Below are 19,636 nucleotides of genomic sequence, written 5' to 3' on the forward strand. Positions count from 1 at the left end.
GAAAAGGGAGGCAGCAGAGCCCGGAGCTATCGATTGAAGTTTACATGACATTTGAGCACACAGCGCCATTTAGGTGCTGTTTCTCAGCCATTATAAAACTATCTATCTATCTATCTATATGTTATCTGCTTATCTATTTTCTAGTTCTCAGCCATTATTAAAACGAAGAGAAATCTATTTATCTATAACTGTATTATAAACACTAGTGTGCTCAGTAAGTAGAAGTTTAAACCTTCATCCTGAAAATCCTGTGCAACTTGCTTTTTGTATCTCAATGCTTAACAACAGTCATGCTAATACAGTAAATTTGTATTTATTATTATCATCACAGTGCTTCCCATGTTTCCCTGTCCTCAGGAATACAGTTCCTGCACCCCATCCGAGGAATATTTCAAAAAGCGATTTGAATGATAGTTTAAGAACGACTTAATTTCCACTTTGTGTTCGTTTGTTTTGTTTTTCGAGTTAAAATAAATTTAATACAAGCCTTACGAGTCAAACGGAGAGGGAAAGCAGCCACGCTGGTCTGCACATGCGCAGACGCGCGGCGGTCTCTGAGTTTATGTTTAAATCTTGCTGCGGACGATTTGAGAGCTTCAGCCAGGACGACACCAAAGATCTGTGTTTGGCCAGCTCACTGTCTTTCTGATCCTTTTTAAATCAAGTTCCCTGCCCAAAGCCGGAGACTGTCGCCGGTCCTACATTTTAGTGCCGGTAAGTTTCGTCTTAATTTCCGAAATAAAGTGTGGAATCGCGCTGGCTACAACAGTTAGCAGCGGAGTTAGCATCCGGCTGACAGCCAACTGAAGATTTAAAGATTTGAGCTTTGGCAACCAAATTAATCATATAAACTCATTAGGTGTGTAAAAAAAAGCCTTGCATTGGTTTGTAATGTTATTGTATACTTTTATACAAAAGTATTTAGCTGCCTCTCCCTGCACTGTGTTTGGAGATGGTATATGATAAAACAGAGTCAGGCCTTCAGGACCAAAGTAACATCTTTGTTTTGTGTTGTCTTTTTGTCCTCAGGTTACTGATTTCTGTGTGTGTCTGCTGATGTTCTCTGAGAAGACAATGCTGCCTTCAAAGGCTTCCAAGCAGACTTCTGTTGCAGCGTCAAAGATAAAAAACAAGCTCCTGAGTGAGTCCATTCATCATTTCAGCACAGCCACAAACTAACATTTCTATGTTGCACATATACTAAACACGCAATGTTGAATGGCTCGCATGCATTTGTTTGAAAATGTTACATTTTCTCTCCTCAATTCTGGTTTCGATCACACCAGACTCGTCCTCGTTCTTCAAGATCTCGTTGAAGACCAACAACAGGGCCTTAGCTCTGGCTTTGGGAGCGCAGAAGGAGAGGAACCAGCATCTGGAGAAGGAGATTGTATGTCTGCAGAAACAGGTGGAGGCTCTGTGCTTTGAACTGGCCACCAGAAAATACAAAGACCGGAAAGTGGTGAGCTCTGATGTTTGCCTAAAGTTTAGCCATTTAAGCATTAAGTTGTGATGCACATATATATTTGGTTTTATGATTGATTTTATTGACAGTAGTTCACGATATTGACTTTCCATCACAGCTCCTTATCTTGAACAGTCTTCACAAAAACACTCTGCAGCACTTTGATCTGGTGGCCGACTTATTCCCAGACAGCGTAAGGACTCCTCACAGTATTTTTCTTTTTTATTTTATTATTTCAATAGAAGAAATCCATGTTTGTCTCCAGTTTCTGTGCAAGCTAACCATGCTGACATGAATTTGTGAGACTGAATGATCATAGAAGTTTATCAGAGAGAGTGTACAATTACAACTGTTTTTATATCCCACAGGATCTTCATCAACTGTCTCAGGATAAACACAACTTATTTGGTAAAAGTGAGGAAAATCTTGCTGCGGAAAGGTAAGTACATATTCTACTTCAATGGATATGTGTGTTGAAAATTTCCTTTGATTTATGCAGTTTTGTCTTACCTTTTGATCTCCAACATCTCCATCTTAGTCTTACAGATCACTTACTTCCGCAGCTGGAGACAAAACACGTAAGAGCTGACCTGCTTGACAAACACCTAGATGAGAACGTCTGCATCCAGGACAAACCCGACACTCACAATGGTAGAGTGCTTTTAGTGTGAAACCATTGTCAAATTTTGTACACTTATATACCCTGTGATACTGATGAGGGTCTCGCTGGAAATACTTACTTGTTTGTTTTTCACAACCGCTTTCTCACAGGTATAGATGGTGAGAAGCGTTCAAGCCAGCTGATCCCACCTCCACAGATGGAAGCATCACATCCGTACAGCAGCTTGAGAGATGAAGTAGAGAGGCTGTCGATGATGTTTTCTCAGTCAGGATTTGATGCAAAGTCGATCCCTCAGAGCTGCCAAACCTCCTCACGCCTCAGCACTTATGAAGAATCCAAACCAGCTTCTGTCGATAACATGAACCCTGAATTGGAACATTGCAACAGACAGGAGAAGACTGTGATTCTGGATTCAACAATGGAGATGACACAAAGCGTTGGTGGTGAGATAGTCATTGTTGAAACCAATGCCAAAAGAACGAAGAAGAAGAAAAAGGAAAAAGTCGGTGAGTTGAATGTGGATCAACATGTGCAGGTGAAGGACACAGCAGATTCTGGGATGACCAATGTTCAGACAGCTCCCCCTGACAGTTTGTTGACAGATGATCATGAGAATATTGAAGACCTAGAAGTTTTCAGGTGTCAGTCACCTAAAAAACTGTTGAGTTCTGTTGTTACCTCTCGCATTCCCAAACTGGGCAAGTCTGGCAACTGTCAGAAAGCAGCAAAGGAGAAGTTGAAATTGCCACAGCCCACCAAGTCAATGATTGAGGCCTACAACAATGTTGACAATTATTTCATGGATCCTGAAAATTTATCCAAAGCCAGTGTAGATTCATGGCCAAGGGACAAGGCAGGTGAAGAAGTCTTGTCCACAGTCACATGCAGGAGGTCCAAGAAAAAAAGCAGAAGGGTTTCTTCAGCCAGCAGAACCACATTCAGTTTGTCCTCCCACGAAAGGGAGAGCAGTCAGCCCAGATCAGAACTGCTTTGCAATACAGTGGAGCAAGAAGTTAAGGGAAACTGTGAAGCGTCTAAAGACCGAGAAGAATTTAAAGAGTTTGAGTTCATATGTCCGCAGTCAGACCACCCGGGTTGTCTTTCCCCAAGTGGTGATAACCCACCATGCAAAAGTTCAGAGGGAAGTCAAAAATTTAAATGCAGACCCACATTTGTTATCTCAGTGGTGAAGGATTGGGCCCCTCTGAGCAGTTTATCAGCAGAACCGGGAGCCTCAGAGCAGGACTCCGAGGCAGCAGCCATGGCTACAAGTGTCACAGACCAACATACTGAATCAAAGCCCCAAAGTGACAGAAGATTAGTCGAGGACCCTCAGAGCTCCACAAAACGTCCCTGGGTGGCCACTCAGGATCCAGGGAGCTGTCAAGATTTGAGCCACAACAGCAACCTTGACCGACTGCTGCTGGACAGAGAATCCTCGACAGGCACCCAGTTTCAGAAACCTAAAAAAGCTAGGAGAGAAGAAACACAGCGCTCTGGCAAGAAGAAAGCTGCCCAGAGGAAAAAGTGTGATGACCCAAATGACAAAAAGAAGAGGGATAAAGACAGCCGAAGCAACAAAGGGGTGAGATCTGAGGAAGAAGAGTTCAACCTTCAGAAATCCCATGAGGCTTCACCTGTGGGCGGCACTGAATTAGAGGACTTACAAGTGGCTGACTCACATTTGGACACAAGTGGGCATTTCTACGAGTCGGACCCCATCAGGTCAAAGTTGAAACCAAAACAGCATAGAACAAAATCTAAACTGCATAAACCTGCAGAAACTACAAACACGAGGGAGACCTTTATCATGTATAGGCGGAAAACTCAAGACAGTGTTTCACTTAGCGGCACGGGGCCAGCAAGCATGTCGGGCACCGTGGATTCTGGTAACGAGGTGTTTCATCAGGAGCTGGGAGATCTGCTGACGGAGGAGGTGCCACCATGGCTGGCCATGGATGTTAGCATTGCTAACACTGAGGTGGTCTCTCTACTGGCCAGTCCAGTGAGGGAGGAACCAGGCGGGGCGGCAGAGATTGAGGAGCCTGCTGCTGTCTCCAGCGAATGTCAGTCTCCAGGTGCAGTATCAACAGTTGTTAGTCAGTTGTTGCACTAACTTGCATCAGATCAAATAAAAATCCTCATTACAGAATGACAGTGATGAGGAGAAACTTCCTATTTAGAGGCAGAAAGCTCAAGCTGCTGCTGTTTTGATGTCGGAGTCATCTCATAGTTCCTGCAGCTGTGTGTCTGAACATGAGCATGTTGAGTTTCGGACCATTTCAGGCGTCCCTATGGAGATTTCACATTTCATACTCTGAAGGATTCATTGAAAAAAATGATCTAAAGCTCAATCCATAGTGAGAAAAATGTTTGATTGGAGCCACACGTTGGTCTCCATTTCTTTATAATAGTAGTTAAAGTATTAAATCTCAGATATGAGTGTATTTAAGCATATTTTCGTATGATCTGGGGACACTGACCCTCAAGTGCTGTTGTTTCCCATTTAATTTCTCATATTTGCTGTGAAAAACAACATCTTTGAACTTTTTTTGTGTGTGTGTGTGTTGAGTAGCAGCTTGGGTCTGACGTTTTGTGTGTTGCAGCAGGAAGAGTCTTAACATCACTGACCAACACCGTTACAACCCCAGACAGCGAAAGCAGAGGCCGGACCAGGAGACGCCACGGCGTCGTGAGTTACAAGGAGCCACGCATCAACAGGTGAGGACGCCGTTTGTCTACAGAGTCAGCACAGAAAACAGCTGCGATTAATGAATTCTGTTTATTTCCTTTTCCAACAGTAAAATAAGACGTGGAGATAAATTCACCGACAGCATGTTTCTGAGCTCTCCGGTCTTTAAAGGCAGCAAGAAGAAGAAGCAGAAGAAAACCGCAGCCAAGCCCAAATTGGACACCTCCCTTTTTATGGACTGATTATTATTATTCTTTTCTTCTCCTCATTTTTTACTCTGCTTTATTTTACTGCTTGCTTAATTTTTGAAGCTTGATAAAGAGCCTTTTAAACCACTTAGCAGTATTTTGTAGTGTTGAGCAGACAGATGCTCTCACAAGAGTATATTCCGGTCTCCACTGTTGTGGTTGGCGATGCTCAGAGGCGGGTCATAAATGATTCAGTCCAGGTTGATCACCTGAGAAGCCCGATCCCCATCCACACTGTAAAAGGCTTGTGTTCAGCGGAAAGGTCATCACATTCATTCCCAAGTGAAGCATTGTAAGCTCCTTCTTTCGCTGTGCAGCATCAGTTTGTGTTTGTGACCGAGTGGTAAGTTCAGATATTGTGTTGGAGATGTTACTGTTTGTTGTTTTTAGTACCATTAAAATATGTTGTCATTCAGAACAGACGGCTCCAGTTTTGAATTTGTTGCACTGGTGTGTAATTGCTGCTGTTTTTAAGGTTTCATTTCCTGTCCACAGAGCACCATGGGACAGCAGTATGGTTTTCCTCACTTATGACTTATTTTTGAAAATATCAGACGCATGGCCACATTGGTCACTGGGAAAAAAACAAAAAAACAAAAAAACACTCAGTTCCTTCTCTTGCAGTAATTTCTGAACAGAGAGCTGACAGATGAAGAGGAGATGGAAAAACCAGAGGCCTGACCTGAAGTTTAAAATGACTATAGCTTTAAAGGCTTACACTTCCACGTCCGGGCAGATTCTGGCTGCTTATCCTTCGGCGCTGACAGACAGTGTTTGATGTGGAAGTGTGGAAATAACATTTCAACAGGTCGTGCCGTGTATGGATTTGGTTTGTGGAACACTTCGATAGTAGTTTCCAGGCTTCTGGCCCGGGAAACGCCTTGGTCCCATATGGTTCCACATCTGAGTAGATTCCAGCTGTTATCCTGCAGACTGAAGAGGACAAGATGTGGACGTAGCATTTGACAGTCATGCCATATCTGAGCCCTGAGAAGTTCAGGCTGGATGAATGTTGGTACATCATGTAGCTGTTTTGGAGTTAAATATGATGTCATTAAAAAGTTTTTGGGTTAGTGAGGAAGTTTAAAAAGTACACACTGTTTAATTAACCCCTTACTTGTTAGTTAATGTTTTCCAAGCTCGTCTTCATGCCACCAGCTCAGCAGATGTTTTCACTCAGTCAGCTGTTGGAAGGGCTACAATCTTTTTCTGATGTCTTAGCAGGTTTCCTAAATACGAGGAGTTCACTCAGAAAAATGGGGGCCAGGCAGCTGAAACGAGACGTCGAGGCCCTTATGTGAGTGTTGACAAAAAGTACAAATGAATCCTCTTAAAATGAAGTCCAATGAATCATCTCTTTGCAATCTGAACAGTGGTGATTATGTTGGGCAAAAAATCAGAGAGAATTCGTTCGATCCGAAGGGGAAGGCGACATCAACGGTTCTGGACGAGCTGGTGAGGAACATCAGATGCAGCAGGTCAAAGCGACGCCACCTTTGTTTGTGAAAGTCTGAATTACACCTGATGAAGTGACCTTCATTTGTGTCACAGGCTCACTATGATCTTGCAATCAGCGTCGCTCTTTGGTGGTTGGACAAAGAAGAAGAAAAGGATGTGCTCGATATCATGTGAGCTTATTTTATTGAATCTTATATATCTCAGAAACACTGAACTGTTAGTGGATTCATGTTTTAAGCACCAAATGCATCCAGATGAATTTGGCAGAAATGTGTATGAAGAATATTTTGCTCTCTGAGTGTAAATTTCCTGCAGCTTGTTTTTGGAACAGGCTGAACACTTGATACTGCTGTACAGTGTGGGAAGCAAGTGGGAATAAAAAATTTAGGAGGTTGAGCTGCACAGAGATATTGTTATATTTAGACAGAGGGAGGGATGAGCAAGCAGATATCTCCTGGGGGCCTCTGTGTCCAACAGAAATGAAAGTTTTAAAATTCTAATCTGATGTAAAACCAAAACAATTACCAACTGATTAGTCGTGTATTTTTATTTTTTACAGATTTATAATCTAATTTAGGGTAACATAAAACAATTTGAATTAATAAGGAATGTTTTCAATATAAAAGTTGTTTAAAGTGACTAAGGAAACTACTTTAGTGCTGCTTAGATAAAATAAGATGTTACTTAGGGGATTTAGTGATAAGCTAAAACAGATATTTTGAAATGTGCATTATTGTCTAATTTTAAAGCTGAAACTATAAAAAATACAGATTCAGTTCCCATCTTTTATTTATGTGTATATTGATTTATTATTTATTATACAATTAGCTCAATAAGTCCAACTGAGCCAGCATCACATCCATCTCTGCCCGTTTCTTCCTTGGACCAGGAAGATGGACCTGCAGCTTCAGGATGGTCCTCACACCGCCTGCCTTTGAAACTGGCTTCTTGTGTTCAGCCTTTTAACAGTGGAGTTTGATTTCTTCATCGATTTTGACCCCTTTCCGTCTCTCTGTCTGCCCCAGCAGAGCGACATGCAGCTTAGGAGGGACCCGGTATCCAAATCGCTTAGAGCGGGAGGCCATGATCCTGTCCTCCTTTGCTGGGATTATTATGGTAAATCTTTATAAATGCATGAATTCAACTTTTATTGAAAACTGAAACCACATTAAGGTTAAACACTTTAAGATAATTTATTCAGTTTAAAATAATTATTTTCCTTTCCCTCTATCCATTTATTCTTTTTTAAATATGTGTTTAGAGGAAGCAGAAGATACCTGCTGGTGGTTATTAACTTTTATTTCTTGTTTCTTCTTCGTATTATTCCAGAGCAACCTGCCGGTGGAGGAAATCTTGGCTCTGTACAGACTAAAACCAGCAGCTTCATACTCCAACCACCAATCCAAGGTACGACCAGAGTCCTTTGGCTTTTCTGTCTCTAGCAGCATGAAGAGTAACTGTCCCGTGCTGTGTTTACTCCCAGGCCACGATTGTCTGCCCCTTCTCTCTGTCCTACCACCCGTTTGCCATGCTCAGCTCTTATAAAGCCGTGGATCACTCCAAGAAGCACAGTGAGTGTCGTCATAATAACTCTCACTGTGCTTGGTTTGTGACTCTTTATATCTAAATCGTACCGACTGTAATATATTATTATGCAGCACTGCTTCATCATCATCATCATCATCATCATGTTTCTGATTAATACTTAAGTCTTTGAAATATTTGTTAAAAAATGTAAAATGTGTAATAAATGTAAATATAATGAAAATACTCCATGAGGCATCCTCTTTCTTCTACTTATTGTTTTTACCATATCTGTGGCTCTGACGTGATTATTTTTTTTATTTGTTTATTCGTACGTGCTCATATGATATTTCTTATTGTGTCTTATTCTTTGATGATTTTCTTTGAGTCACTTATTTCCTCAATCACCATTTTATTTAATTAAATCTGTAAAATTTAGTTTATTGTTTTGGGGTTTTTTTTTCATGAGATTCACACCTCAGGTTGGGAGCTGCTGAGCTAACAGAAGTCTCACATGAAACCTCTTACAGATCAGAAGTTGAAAAGATGGCTGTCTCAGAGAGCGAAGGCCAGCGCTCCGGCCGGACGAGCCTCGGTCCGGTCTCCGTCCTCCTCCTCGTCTCGGTCCTCGCTCACTGTGAGTTCTCATGAAAACAGTCTGATTATCTCTGACACATCTGCTGCCCCCCTGTGGAGCCACACACTCTCAGCTGTTTTCTTTCTTTATTGTTAGTTTAAATCTTTACACGTTATACGGCCTCAATACCAAACAACAACAGCAGCCTGCTTTTTGAGTAAGTAAGTAATAAAAATATGAACAAGCTTTTGGAGAATTCTAACTTTTCCCTGTGACCTGAATTTGTTGGGCCTTTTTCATTTTGCTAAAAATGCCTGCAGGTCTTTATTATATTAGTGTCATCATTTTACCTGATGAAGTGCTGATGACAATGATTTGTCTGACTGTTAGGACAACAGTGAGGCTGTGGAGGACAGAGCTGAGGACTACGAGGGTTCACAGGAGTCTCTGCAGGACTGACGCCTCAGTTGGTTTTCATTATTCTGTGTTAATGACTCTGTACGGCTGATTAATGCGACCTGGTATCTGACACCACTGTACTGTCACTTACACATAACCCTAACTCTCAGTCAGCACACGGTCAAACTCACCTCACAGATAAAGGTCGTGTTGTTTTGTGATGACTTGATGATGGATTAGAGAATAAAACGGCTACATATCAATAAAGAGTGCACGGCAGGTCAGTAATTTGCCTGTTCGGACTTTTTGCTCTGATGATTCAGGGATTTTTGCTCTATGCCCAGGATCAAGACTTTTGGCAGCGATGCCAGTCCATTAAATCCCCGCTCTTTGAAAAAGCAGCTAAAGTGGGATCTGCTAAGCCTTTGATTGAGGTTTATATAGCGGGCTCTGGTCCTGCTTTGTGAGACCACCATTTCCCCCCTGGTGACCGGCTCCAGCACAGTTTGCAGAATGAGTAGTAAGGTAAGGGAGTTGTTTCTCCTGTTTGTGATGCTGTAAATGTGAAGAACTTTCGTTTTAACATTTGCTGTGCTGGATGGACTGAGGATTAACACGTCTCAAGTTAAAATGACGGTAACCGGTTAAAATCCAAATGGCCTGAGAGCAGGTGACTGTTTATATGAACTGAAATGTACAGAAACGCTCACTGATGCAGCTGAGATATATTTCACTTATCCCGGTTGGCTGAACTCGTTTTTGGTCCCTTCCTGTCCCTGCTGGTCCCAGATCATCTTTTACGAGGACAGGAACTACCAGGGCCGCTCCTATGAGTGCGACACCGACTGCCCCGACATGCATCCTCACTTCAGCCGCTGCAACTCCATCAAGGTGGAGAGCGGCTGCTGGGTCCTGTACGAGAAGCCCAACTACTCCGGCTACCAGTACGTCCTGACCCGGGGGGAGTACCCGGACTACCAGCGCTGGATGGGCTACAACGACAGCATCCGCTCCTGCCGCACCTTCTCCTATGTGAGTTTCGTCGTTGCGTTTCCTGGGTGAAGCTGACAGCTGATGATGAAGAGGTTAACACGTGTAATTGTGTTTTATCTTGTGCTTTTGTGTGTTCTTATGGAATGAGGCTTCTGCTTCTACTGAATGATAAATAAGATTGATTTAAGTTATGAAATCCTTTTAAAATAGAATAAGATCTTTTATAAGAGTTCATGGATTTAGTGCAGAATAGGACGTGACCCCAGACGCCCAGCAGGGCCGTAGACCAAGGAGCCCCTCACCCTGACGTTGCCCCGATCCTGTTATTCCACTTCAGACCAGCGAGGGCCCCTACCGCATCCGCATCTACGAGAGGCCCAACTTCCAGGGCCAGATGATGGAGTTCAACGAGGACTGCGAGTCGGTGCAGGATCACTTCCGCAGCCGCGACATCTACTCCTGCAACGTCATGGACGGCTACTGGACCCTGTACGAGCACCCCAACTACCGCGGGCGGCAGTACTTCATGAGGCCCGGAGAGTACCGCAAGTTCAGCGACTGGGGGGCCACCTGCGCCACCACCGGCTCCTTCCGCAGAATCACCGATTTTTAATCTGGAATCTCACTTGATTTGGGTTTGATTTGAATTCACATTTCAGAAACACCCCAATTTTTTGGTTTTCCTCCTCTAAAAGTTGATATAATTGTGGAAGCTGACATGAGGTGGGATGTTTGATTCGGCTGAGCCAAAGACAACGAACCAGCATATCAACATGATATTGTTGTAAATAAACCAAATAATAAACCAAATCTATTGTAAACATCTTTTTTCTGTGCTTGTGAATAAATATCTTGGTATTTGCTAATTCATAAAAAGGTTATTACAATTCTTTTGATTTTTTTTTTACTTCCTCTGGATGCAGGAGCAAAGCTGAATGGTACAACACAGGAGTCACTTTAATAACTCAGAATTAGAATTCAGTTTTTGTTTGTTTTTTTGAAAGGCAGAATTCAGGAGATTCATATTCTGGGACATTAAACCCATCAGTAGTGATAATAGGGTTAAAATGAACATCAGATAGAGCAGGTGTATTAATAGCTTCTTATAGACGGTGTGAATGAACTGAATTGTTCCAGCGCCCGGCGGTGCTGTGGCTGTTGCTGGAAACTGGATGGACAAACAGGAGTAGGAAGACTCCTGTAGAGTCTCTGCTGACTGCATGCCTCATTAGAATAACAACACCGGCCTGATGTATATAAAGATCAACCTGCAGCTTTAACACACAGCCAGGGGGGTTCGACCAGCGGCCACTTTCAAAATGGGAAAGGTTTGTGTCCAGTTGTGTGTATTATGAGCTAAGACAATGTCTAACTGGGGGGGATTTTTGTGGGTCATTGTGTTTGAGAAAGAAAAAAAAAAACAACCAAAAAGAGCAGAACGTGACAGGCCGCCTTCTCCTGCTCCGTCAGATCATCTTCTACGAGGACAGGAACTTTGGAGGCCGCCACTACGAGTGCATGAGCGACTGCGCCGACCTGCACTCCATGTTTGACCGCTGCCGCTCCATCCGGGTGGAGAGTGGCATGTTCATGATCTACGACCGGCCCGGATACACGGGGAACCAGTACTTCATGAGGAGGGGGGAGTACTCAGACTACCTGGGCATGACCGGGATGAACGACTGTGTCCGGTCCTGTCGCATGATCCCGGCGGTAAGGCCTTCGATGACGATCCAAATGACGTCATCACCGGATAGTCACACAACCGATTGTGCTCTGAAAGGTGTCACTTTAAGCAACATACAGACATGTAATATAATTCATATTAATATTAACATTTTTATCTGCTTACAGCCACATGAGAGGCCGTTATAGACCATTTATACCCGTTTATATCAAAGATAAGATAAAAAGGGCGACTTGGAATAAAATGAAACCAAAGTAGGAAACGTAAGAAATTTCAGGGGTCTTTAGTTTGTGGTCAGACACATAAAACAAAAACAATCAGAGATGGTAAAGATTTCATCAGAGGCACGAACGTTCACCCACACTGATACTACTATTTACTAAATTTTACCTTGTGGGCTTTAAAACGTACCCATTTAGTTAAAAAAAAAAAAAAAAGAAAAACAGCATGAGAACGTCTTATAAAGTGTTAAGCAGCTTAGCTTAGCCTGGCACCAGTCCAAAGCTAATGGAAGGGCACGTTGTGGCTTGTTTATTTCATTTGTTAACGTACCTTCAGACAGAGTCAGACTTGTCCTTCCATGCTTCCTGACTTTGGGTAAAGCTAAACTAGCTAGCTGTGTGCAGTTCATGGAAACGACTGTTTTAAGATGTCAGCACCTTCCCTTCGCAGCACAGCGGCACCTTCAGGATGAAACTGTACGAGCACTTCGACATGAGAGGTGAGATGATGGAGCTGACGGACGACTGCCCCAACCTCATGGACCGCTTCCGCATGTCCAACTTCAACTCCTGCAACGTGATGGACGGTCACTGGCTGCTGTACGAGCAGCCCCACTACAGGGGGCGCCACTACTACCTGAGGCCCGGCCAGTACCGGAGCTTCAGTGAGTGGAGCGGCAACAGCTCCAAGATCAGCTCCATCAGGCGCCTCATGGACCTCTGAAGACGGAAGAACGGTCCTCGTCAAATGTCTTCTGTTTGCCTTGTTTCACACGCTGAATAAAATGGCGTCAGTGCTCAAGTGTATTCAGTTTTGTTCTTGCTCTCTGCGGCTGGAGGGCATGCTTCCCCCGGAGGAGGTAACGGGGTCCTGGGCCGACATCCTGACCTTAATCCGAGGACTGAATAAAATACTGGAGGCACTGAGAGTCGAGCGTTATCTATTGAAGAGCTGAAGGAGTCTGTCTGTTGTTTTTATCCACAGTTGATCGACACATCGAATAAATGAAACGGTTCAAAGAGTGAAACTAAGAGAAGTTTAGAGTTTAGTCCCTTTTCTGGTGCTTTTGGCCGCATTCCATGATCCTGCTGGAGCCTCACATTCACAGCTGTTGCCTTAAAAATGAGTTTTTGAATTGCTCAAAAACCAAAAACAGGAAATGTTCACTGAAAACACAAAACTTTCCATCTGCTAATGAAGATTATGTGAAATGACTGAAAGCACCTCAACATTGACAAACAGGCTCACAAAGTACGACTATCAAACATTTGGCAAATAAAAAGAGACTGAAACAATCAGATTTATTTAGATCACCACCAGAGGGCGGTGATGAAAACAAAAGGTATGAAATGTTGATAAAAAAGACTCAAAAGTATCAGTGAGTGTCATTAGAGTAGACGGTTTATCATTAATGATATCATAGCTTCAAATACAGAATTATTTGTGAGCACTCATACACCATCCTGGATCAAGAATATGAAATTTTACAAGACATGACAGTAAAAACAAAAATTTTATTCGAACTAACGATAATAAATGTGACATCAGATTGCTGAAATTTAAAACACAACTTGGAAATGATGTTAAAAACTATTTAAAGAGGCTAAAGTTGAACTAAAAACCAAAAAATAAAAGCCCAACTTTTGAGCTAACACACCACAAAACAAACAAAACGAAACCAGCCGGCCAACACTTCAGGACAACACGGCGGTACAAACGCTGAAGATTCCTGTCCATTACAATATGAATGACACGTGCAGAGTCTGCATTTCACATTCACTATAAATGTGACAGGTGGGAGTCTTCAGAGAGCTGGACGGACCACACAGCAGCAAACCGGCCGACATGGGGAAGGTAAACACCAGCTCTGCCTTTTCTTCTTTCCTCAGATCAAACAAAGAGAAAGTGGATTTCACTGACTGATTGCTGTGTGTTTATTTGTAATGGACCATTTTTACAGCATAAAAAAAAATCGGTTCTTGTTATGATTCCCACGTCTAGATTATCTTCTACGAGGACAAGAACTTCTCTGGCCGTTACCTGGAGTGCAGCGGCGACTGCTCGGACCTGATGTGCCTCCTCAGACGCTGCAGCTCCATCAGGGTGGACAGTGGCTGCTTCATGGTCTACGAGAAGCCCAACTACACGGGGAACCAGTACTACCTGAGGACGGGGGAGTACCCCGACTTCCAACACTGGATGGGCGTCAACGACTCCATCAGCTCCTGTCGCCTCATCTCCTCGGTGAGCCGCCTCTGTCCACATGCTGGTGTCTTCTTCTGGTTCCGCGGTCCAAGTCTGGCCCACAGTTGTCCGATGTCGCCTCCACATCCGGACCGACTCTGCTGCAAAATAGGCACATCTTCCAAATCTAGAAGTACTGGGTGAACTTGGGCTGTGGAACCAAAGACAAGATTTAAGCCCAGATACATTAGTTGGGTAGTTTAGAAAGACAACGTTTCCCTCATTGGTTAGAAAATGTTATAAAAAAACATCCAAAGTAAACATAAATGTTTGTGTTTCTTACACAACACTGATTTCAGATAAATGTTAACACGGTAAAGCTAAACTTCACATTTTCAGATGCTGGAGTCCACTTGAAGTTGATGGGAAAGTCCTACATTTTTGCAGGTATATGCGTATTTAAAAAAAACAGTGTTGACCTGGTGGTTCATCCTGAAGGGAACATGAAGCTATGTACCAAGGAACATGGCAACACATTCAACAAAACAACAACGTCATGACGGTGCTTTAGGTAAAGTCAGCAGGACATCAGGATTCGTTTAGAAACCGTGAACGGTTCTACCAGATGTTTGTCCACAGCGGTCAAACCGACGCGATGTGGCTAAGAATATAAAGACTTGGACATCTGTCTGAAACTGGTTTACTTCACTCTGTCTTCTCTCTCTGATCTTTTCAAGGGTGCAAATAATTTTGTTTAAATTGCACTGTTCTTATATGAATTCTTACATGAATTTATTAATAAAAGATCATCCAATCTTATTTTACGTAAAAAGGTCAGGTTGAGTGATTGGTTTATTAAATGACCTCCCCTTCCAATCCAGGGCCCCGGCTCCTTCAACATGCGCCTGTACGAGCGAATTGAGTTCGGAGGCCAGATGATGGACCTGGTGGACGACTGCCCCAGCGTCATGGACCGCTTCCACATCAACGACATCTTCTCCTGCAACGTCACCAACGGCAACTGGCTCTTCTACGAGCACCCCAACTACCGGGGCCGGATGTACCTGATCAGGCCCGGGGAGTACAAGAGGTTCAGCGAGTGGGGCGGTAGAAGCGCCAGGGTCGGCTCCATCAGACGCATCATGGACTACTGAGTGGTGTAGCAGGATTCAACAGGGGGAAGGGAGATCTTAAAAGATCTCATGACGCTGATACAAGACTACAGGAAGGTCCGAATCCTGGACCTGAGTCCCTGTGACTCGACTGAGACAACGACTGTGCAGGCCTTAAAGCCTTTGGGGAAGGACTGACATTTGGATGGACTCACACACGCTAACAAAATACACATTTTGGACCTGTTCTTCATCAAACACTCAGCATCGTAATAAAGCTGTTGCAAAACGGAGTCTTCATAGTCTGTTGAGTCACAGAGGACCCGTCAGATCTGATCTCTGACGATACATTATTATTCTACCTTGTTCATGTTGACTCTTCCAGATTGTTGTAAAATATTCAGTAAACTGATTCTTGTTAAATATCAGTTTAATCCTGCTGATGCTGTGCAGTTGGCCTTTTGTATGGTGGCACTTTCGGGAGGAAAGAACAATAACCCATCACACACCAAGAGTCATCTATACATAAAGAGACACAGATACACAAACGCCTCCAGCCCACCCCACCCCGATCCATCATCACTGTGTGGGTTGTATTTGAATGACAATACTTTATGCTGTGCAATCAAACAGCTGCCTCTTCTTTCTTTCTTTTTTTTATAAAGCACGGTAGCTTGGCTGATGGACAGCACTGACCGGTCACACAGTCTGATGCCAGCAGCCATGGGGAAGGTAAAGAAAATTAAATCTTATGGTTCTGCCTGCACAGTTGTTGTACTGCAGCTTTGCATTAAAAACAGTGTGTGTGTGTGTGTCTGTGCGTAACGTTCGCTTTGGCAGATCATATTTTACGAGGACAGGAACTTCCAGGGGCGCTCTCACGAGTGCAGCAGCGACTGCGCCGACCTTCACTCCTACTTCAACCGGTGTAACTCCATCAGGGTGGAGAGCGGCTGCTTCATGGTCTACGAGAGGCCAAACTACATGGGCAACCAGTACTACCTGAGGAGGGGCGAGTACGCGGACAACCAGCGCCTGATCGGCATCAACGACTGCGTCAGATCGTGTCGTATGATCCCTCAGGTAGGCCGGAGAGACCTGCTCTGTCTGGAGGTTTACTGTGACAACGTTCACTTCTAGATCTTGAAAGTATCCGTGTGAACGTTTTGGGCCTCAGAGATGGTTTGTTTCCCATCACAGCACCGAGGGGCCTTCAGGATGAGGCTGTACGAACGCTTCGACATGTCCGGCCAGATGCACGAGCTGGTGGACGACTGTCCAAACGTCCAGGACCAGCTCAGCATGTCCGACTTCAACTCCTGCAACGTGATGGACGGCCACTGGCTGCTGTACGATCAGCCCAACTACAAAGGCAGGGTGTACTACCTGAGGCCCGGGGAGTACCGGAGGTACAGCGACTGGGGAGGCGTCAGCCCGAGAGTGGGCTCCCTCCGGAGAATCACCGACTTCAACTGAAGCCCAGCATCGTTCAGATTCCTTTTCCCCGACTTTGACTGTTCTGTTCCCCAATAAACAATAACTGCTCCATAAAACACGAGTGTTTTCATCTGTTTGACATCAAATACTAGATACTACAATTAAGATCTGACCAGATCTAGATGATCTGGTCAGATCTGGGCTAAAGAGTCCAAATCTCATCCAAATCTCATCCATGCTACGACCAGCGCCCCTGCTTGATGATCTGGTTTCTATGGCAACAGATTTATCAATTGGATCAGTGTTGAAAGTGAAAAGCTCATAAAAAGAGTGGCGAGACATGAAGAGCTGAGCTGAACACAGATTCTGGACCAAACAGAGAATAAGATCAGGATGGTTCCAGCAAATAATAAACAAACACAAATAAAACATTCAGAAAGTATAATTGGACTGACACTGATCAGAACTGAAGCGGACATTTGTAGTTACCAAACCTCAATATATCCTGAAATGAATGAATGTTTTTGTGACATAAAATGATCTTTTTACACGATAAAGAAAAACGTTCGATGAGTTTTCTAGATATTACCACCAAAACTAACACATTCTATTAAATATAGATATGAAACATCAATAACATCATAAAACAAATGTACATTTTGACAGTTGTACAGACACATATCGTCTGAGATGAAAACTGCTGCTGCCACATCAGAAATCATCAAGCTGAGGTGTTGCTTGGAACATTTACAATCACACCCATGAAAACACTCTCCAAGACAGATTTATATGCATAAATAAACATTTAAAATTATACCTGGACCCACTATTGGGACATCGTGCTCGTGTATTTTTTTGTAAAAGGAAATGCATTAAAAATACATGAAGGGAAATGTCGTCCAGACTGAACAAAGCTGCACCTGAAGTGAGCAAACGATTATAAAAGTTGACGTACAGAGGTAACACACATCAGAACGACAAACCCCAATAAAATCCTCCGGTCCAGCGTGGCGCCCGCGCACAAAGTTCCCACTTCCTGATTTGCATACAGGTGTGGTTGCTCAGGTAGCGCGGCAGGCAAAGAGAATGGCTTCCTGCTCTGTTACGCAACATATTTAATGCGAAAGGGCTGTTCCATATTGTTCTGCAGCCATTGTCCGCTGGATGTGTGGATACCATACTAGTCCTTTCCTTTGTCCACGCATGTCAAAACACCAAACCAGTTAATGATTTATCCTCTTTTTGTTTGTTTTTTTCAAATACAAATCCATATTTCTCACCCCAATGTTGTGCGACAACAAAAAGGTAAACATGTGCCAGTAGCCTTCAGTTCTAACTCTGGGAGGATTTGAATAACAAAGCTTTGTTTGTGGAGTGGTGGTATAAAAAGCCCTGAAAACATGGGGAATCTCTCCAACGGAGACCATGGGCAAGGTAAGTGCTGTTCCTCCTCTGCCGGCCTGCCGTCGCCTTGTTTTCTACCCAGGACGGCTCATTGCGCTCCCTTCCCTCCTTCCCAGATTATCTTTTACGAGGACAAGAACTTCCAGGGTCGGAGCTATGAGTGCAGCAACGACTGCACAGACCTTCACTCGTACTTCAGCCGATGTAACTCCATCAGGGTGGAGAGCGGCTGCTTCATGATCTACGAGCGACCCAACTTCATGGGCCACCAGTACTTCATGAGGAGGGGCGAGTACGCAGACTACCAGAGGTGGATGGGCTTCAGCAGCTGCATCCGCTCCTGCCGGATGATTCCGGTGGTAAGTGTCCGCCGAAAGCTCTCAGCGAGCCAGCCTTTGACCGTTTGTCCGGTGACCGAGCTGTTTCTTTCTGCCCTTTGGGCCCCGCAGTATCGAGGCTCCTACAGATTGCGTATCTACGAGAAACCCGACTTCAGCGGCCACATGATGGAGTTCATGGATGACTGTCCCTGTGTGTCTGACCGTTTCCATCACCGCCATGTCTACTCCTGTAATGTTATGAACGGCTACTGGATCTTCTACGAGTACCCCAACTACCGAGGCCGACAGTACTTCCTCAGGCCGGGGGAGTACAGGAGGTACCGCGACTGGTGCGCCACCTGCGCCATCGTCGGCTCCTTCAGGAGGGTCACCGAATTTTAGCCATCAAGCGAAACCTTGCTGTAAATATCAAACACTTTGTTTATTAAAGATGTTGAATTTTTAACCCCTGTTGTGAAGGTGTTTTCATTGAATTCGTGTGTAGCGTTAAAAAGGGCTGCCAACACTTTGACTGTGTGCTTTGTTGTACTTTATCTGTAAAAAGTGTGAACAAGAAGGTACGAAGAGATCTTTTTAAAAAAACGAATTTCTTTCTCTTTCATTTAAAACATTAACTGTTCTGTAGTTGAGCCAAACTAAATAAACTACCCTTCAGCTGGGCAACACCTTTTCCTTTGTGATATTTGTTTCCACTCATTGATATCTAAAATATAAATCTTATATTCTTTATATTAGGAATTAACGGCCTTCATGACGACATTGTGTCTAATTAATAATAACAAAGATGGATATGAAGGAGGTTTAACATTAATCTGAGTGTGTTCATTGTTTTAATGAGTCACTGCTGGATGAGGAGAAAACAGTGAAACTGTTTTTCTACATTTGGAGGAAGTTAAATATTCTGCTGTCCTCAATTCAATCGTAATTAAACACGTATAATAATCATTAGAAGGAACTTATATAATATATTCAGTTGATAACAGCAATAAATGAGATTTATATGTCTCATCAAGTCCCAACCAGCTGCTAAAGAGAAGGAGACCTAAAGGGTGATGGAGACGCCATTTCAAAGGTTTCAAAGGTTGAAATTACACATAAAAAAGTCACTGGATGTGCAGCTGGTGTTCTTTTTAACTGTAACTGAATGAAACAACATTATGCCATATGTAGTAAATTGTCTCCACGTCTTTAAACCGAGTTTTCACCATTTTATTTGTTGACGATCACAGAATGTTTTTAATTCACTTTTTTATGAGTGATGTATTAAAACA

The 19,636-nt window shown here is 43.5% G+C and overlaps 7 protein-coding genes across 12 annotated transcripts; all 7 read left to right on the top strand.

Annotated features, from left to right (window-relative positions):
* The first annotated feature begins 582 nt into the window (after positions 1–582).
* Positions 583–5,411, top strand: sgo2 (shugoshin 2). Of its 4 annotated transcripts, none has more exons than XM_029530331.1 (9): positions 583–714; positions 1,030–1,141; positions 1,287–1,462; positions 1,584–1,658; positions 1,834–1,904; positions 2,004–2,116; positions 2,237–4,165; positions 4,694–4,808; positions 4,889–5,411. In XM_029530331.1, exons 2-9 carry the CDS (start codon positions 1,057–1,059, stop codon positions 5,019–5,021), a joined length of 2,697 nt encoding a protein of 898 aa, XP_029386191.1. In that variant the 5' UTR covers positions 583–714; positions 1,030–1,056; the 3' UTR covers positions 5,022–5,411. The 4 variants fall into 4 exon arrangements, with proteins under 4 accessions (XP_029386191.1, XP_029386192.1, XP_029386194.1 ...); XM_029530332.1 differs by having other exon boundaries at positions 4,697–4,808; XM_029530334.1 differs by having other exon boundaries at positions 4,739–4,808.
* c9h2orf80 (chromosome 9 C2orf80 homolog) lies at positions 5,334–9,229 on the top strand. Its single transcript, XM_029530335.1, has 9 exons — positions 5,334–5,370; positions 6,252–6,324; positions 6,401–6,482; positions 6,579–6,655; positions 7,511–7,601; positions 7,815–7,892; positions 7,969–8,056; positions 8,540–8,646; positions 8,977–9,229. Exons 2-9 carry the CDS (start codon positions 6,284–6,286, stop codon positions 9,043–9,045), a joined length of 633 nt encoding a protein of 210 aa, XP_029386195.1. The 5' UTR covers positions 5,334–5,370; positions 6,252–6,283; the 3' UTR covers positions 9,046–9,229.
* Positions 9,230–9,498: 269 nt separating this feature from the next.
* Positions 9,499–10,656, top strand: LOC115061816 (gamma-crystallin M2-like). Its single transcript, XM_029530336.1, has 3 exons — positions 9,499–9,510; positions 9,775–10,017; positions 10,316–10,656. Exons 1-3 carry the CDS (start codon positions 9,499–9,501, stop codon positions 10,589–10,591), a joined length of 531 nt encoding a protein of 176 aa, XP_029386196.1. The 3' UTR covers positions 10,592–10,656.
* A 641-nt stretch (positions 10,657–11,297) lies between these two features.
* On the top strand, positions 11,298–12,610 carry LOC115062088 (gamma-crystallin M3-like). Its single transcript, XM_029530709.1, has 3 exons — positions 11,298–11,306; positions 11,416–11,691; positions 12,338–12,610. Exons 1-3 carry the CDS (start codon positions 11,298–11,300, stop codon positions 12,608–12,610), a joined length of 558 nt encoding a protein of 185 aa, XP_029386569.1.
* Positions 12,611–13,732: 1,122 nt separating this feature from the next.
* On the top strand, positions 13,733–15,225 carry LOC115061576 (gamma-crystallin M2-like). Of its 2 annotated transcripts, none has more exons than XM_029529977.1 (3): positions 13,733–13,751; positions 13,887–14,131; positions 14,953–15,225. In XM_029529977.1, the coding sequence occupies exons 1-3, from the start codon at positions 13,733–13,735 to the stop codon at positions 15,223–15,225; spliced, it is 537 nt and encodes a 178-aa protein (XP_029385837.1). The 2 variants fall into 2 exon arrangements, with proteins under 2 accessions (XP_029385837.1, XP_029385838.1); XM_029529978.1 differs by having other exon boundaries at positions 13,733–13,741; positions 13,889–14,131.
* A 632-nt stretch (positions 15,226–15,857) lies between these two features.
* LOC115062091 (gamma-crystallin B-like) lies at positions 15,858–16,659 on the top strand. Its single transcript, XM_029530711.1, has 3 exons — positions 15,858–15,915; positions 16,024–16,266; positions 16,384–16,659. The coding sequence occupies exons 1-3, from the start codon at positions 15,865–15,867 to the stop codon at positions 16,657–16,659; spliced, it is 570 nt and encodes a 189-aa protein (XP_029386571.1). The 5' UTR covers positions 15,858–15,864.
* Positions 16,660–18,033: 1,374 nt separating this feature from the next.
* On the top strand, positions 18,034–18,746 carry LOC115061554 (gamma-crystallin M2-like). Of its 2 annotated transcripts, none has more exons than XM_029529944.1 (3): positions 18,034–18,054; positions 18,141–18,383; positions 18,474–18,746. In XM_029529944.1, the coding sequence occupies exons 1-3, from the start codon at positions 18,046–18,048 to the stop codon at positions 18,744–18,746; spliced, it is 525 nt and encodes a 174-aa protein (XP_029385804.1). In that variant the 5' UTR covers positions 18,034–18,045. The 2 variants fall into 2 exon arrangements, with proteins under 2 accessions (XP_029385804.1, XP_029385803.1); XM_029529943.1 differs by having other exon boundaries at positions 18,046–18,054; positions 18,141–18,380.
* The last annotated feature ends 890 nt before the right edge of the window (positions 18,747–19,636 follow it).

This window comes from Echeneis naucrates, chromosome 21, assembly GCF_900963305.1.
Source record: "Echeneis naucrates chromosome 21, fEcheNa1.1, whole genome shotgun sequence".
Classification (NCBI taxonomy): Eukaryota; Metazoa; Chordata; class Actinopteri; order Carangiformes; family Echeneidae; genus Echeneis; species Echeneis naucrates.

Bases quoted from the DNA above. Each gene is read 5' to 3' on its own strand.
- LOC115062091 (XM_029530711.1), top strand. From the start codon at position 15,865: ATGGACAGCACTGACCGGTCACACAGTCTGATGCCAGCAGCCATGGGG. The intron at 15,916-16,023 runs GTAAAGAAAATT...TCGCTTTGGCAG, and splicing joins TGCCAGCAGCCATGGGGAAG to ATCATATTTTACGAGGACAG. The intron at 16,267-16,383 runs GTAGGCCGGAGA...TTCCCATCACAG, and splicing joins CGTGTCGTATGATCCCTCAG to CACCGAGGGGCCTTCAGGAT.
- LOC115062088 (XM_029530709.1), top strand. The intron at 11,692-12,337 runs GTAAGGCCTTCG...TTCCCTTCGCAG, and splicing joins CCTGTCGCATGATCCCGGCG to CACAGCGGCACCTTCAGGAT.
- LOC115061816 (XM_029530336.1), top strand. The intron at 10,018-10,315 runs GTGAGTTTCGTC...ATTCCACTTCAG, and splicing joins CCTGCCGCACCTTCTCCTAT to ACCAGCGAGGGCCCCTACCG.
- LOC115061576 (XM_029529977.1), top strand. The intron at 14,132-14,952 runs GTGAGCCGCCTC...CTTCCAATCCAG, and splicing joins CCTGTCGCCTCATCTCCTCG to GGCCCCGGCTCCTTCAACAT.
- LOC115061554 (XM_029529944.1), top strand. The intron at 18,384-18,473 runs GTAAGTGTCCGC...TGGGCCCCGCAG, and splicing joins CCTGCCGGATGATTCCGGTG to TATCGAGGCTCCTACAGATT.
- sgo2 (XM_029530331.1), top strand. From the start codon at position 1,057: ATGTTCTCTGAGAAGACAATGCTGCCTTCAAAGGCTTCCAAGCAGACT. The intron at 1,142-1,286 runs GTGAGTCCATTC...CGATCACACCAG, and splicing joins GATAAAAAACAAGCTCCTGA to ACTCGTCCTCGTTCTTCAAG. The intron at 1,463-1,583 runs GTGAGCTCTGAT...TTTCCATCACAG, and splicing joins AATACAAAGACCGGAAAGTG to CTCCTTATCTTGAACAGTCT.
- c9h2orf80 (XM_029530335.1), top strand. From the start codon at position 6,284: ATGGGGGCCAGGCAGCTGAAACGAGACGTCGAGGCCCTTAT. The intron at 6,325-6,400 runs GTGAGTGTTGAC...CAATCTGAACAG, and splicing joins CGAGACGTCGAGGCCCTTAT to TGGTGATTATGTTGGGCAAA. The intron at 8,057-8,539 runs GTGAGTGTCGTC...AACCTCTTACAG, and splicing joins GGATCACTCCAAGAAGCACA to ATCAGAAGTTGAAAAGATGG.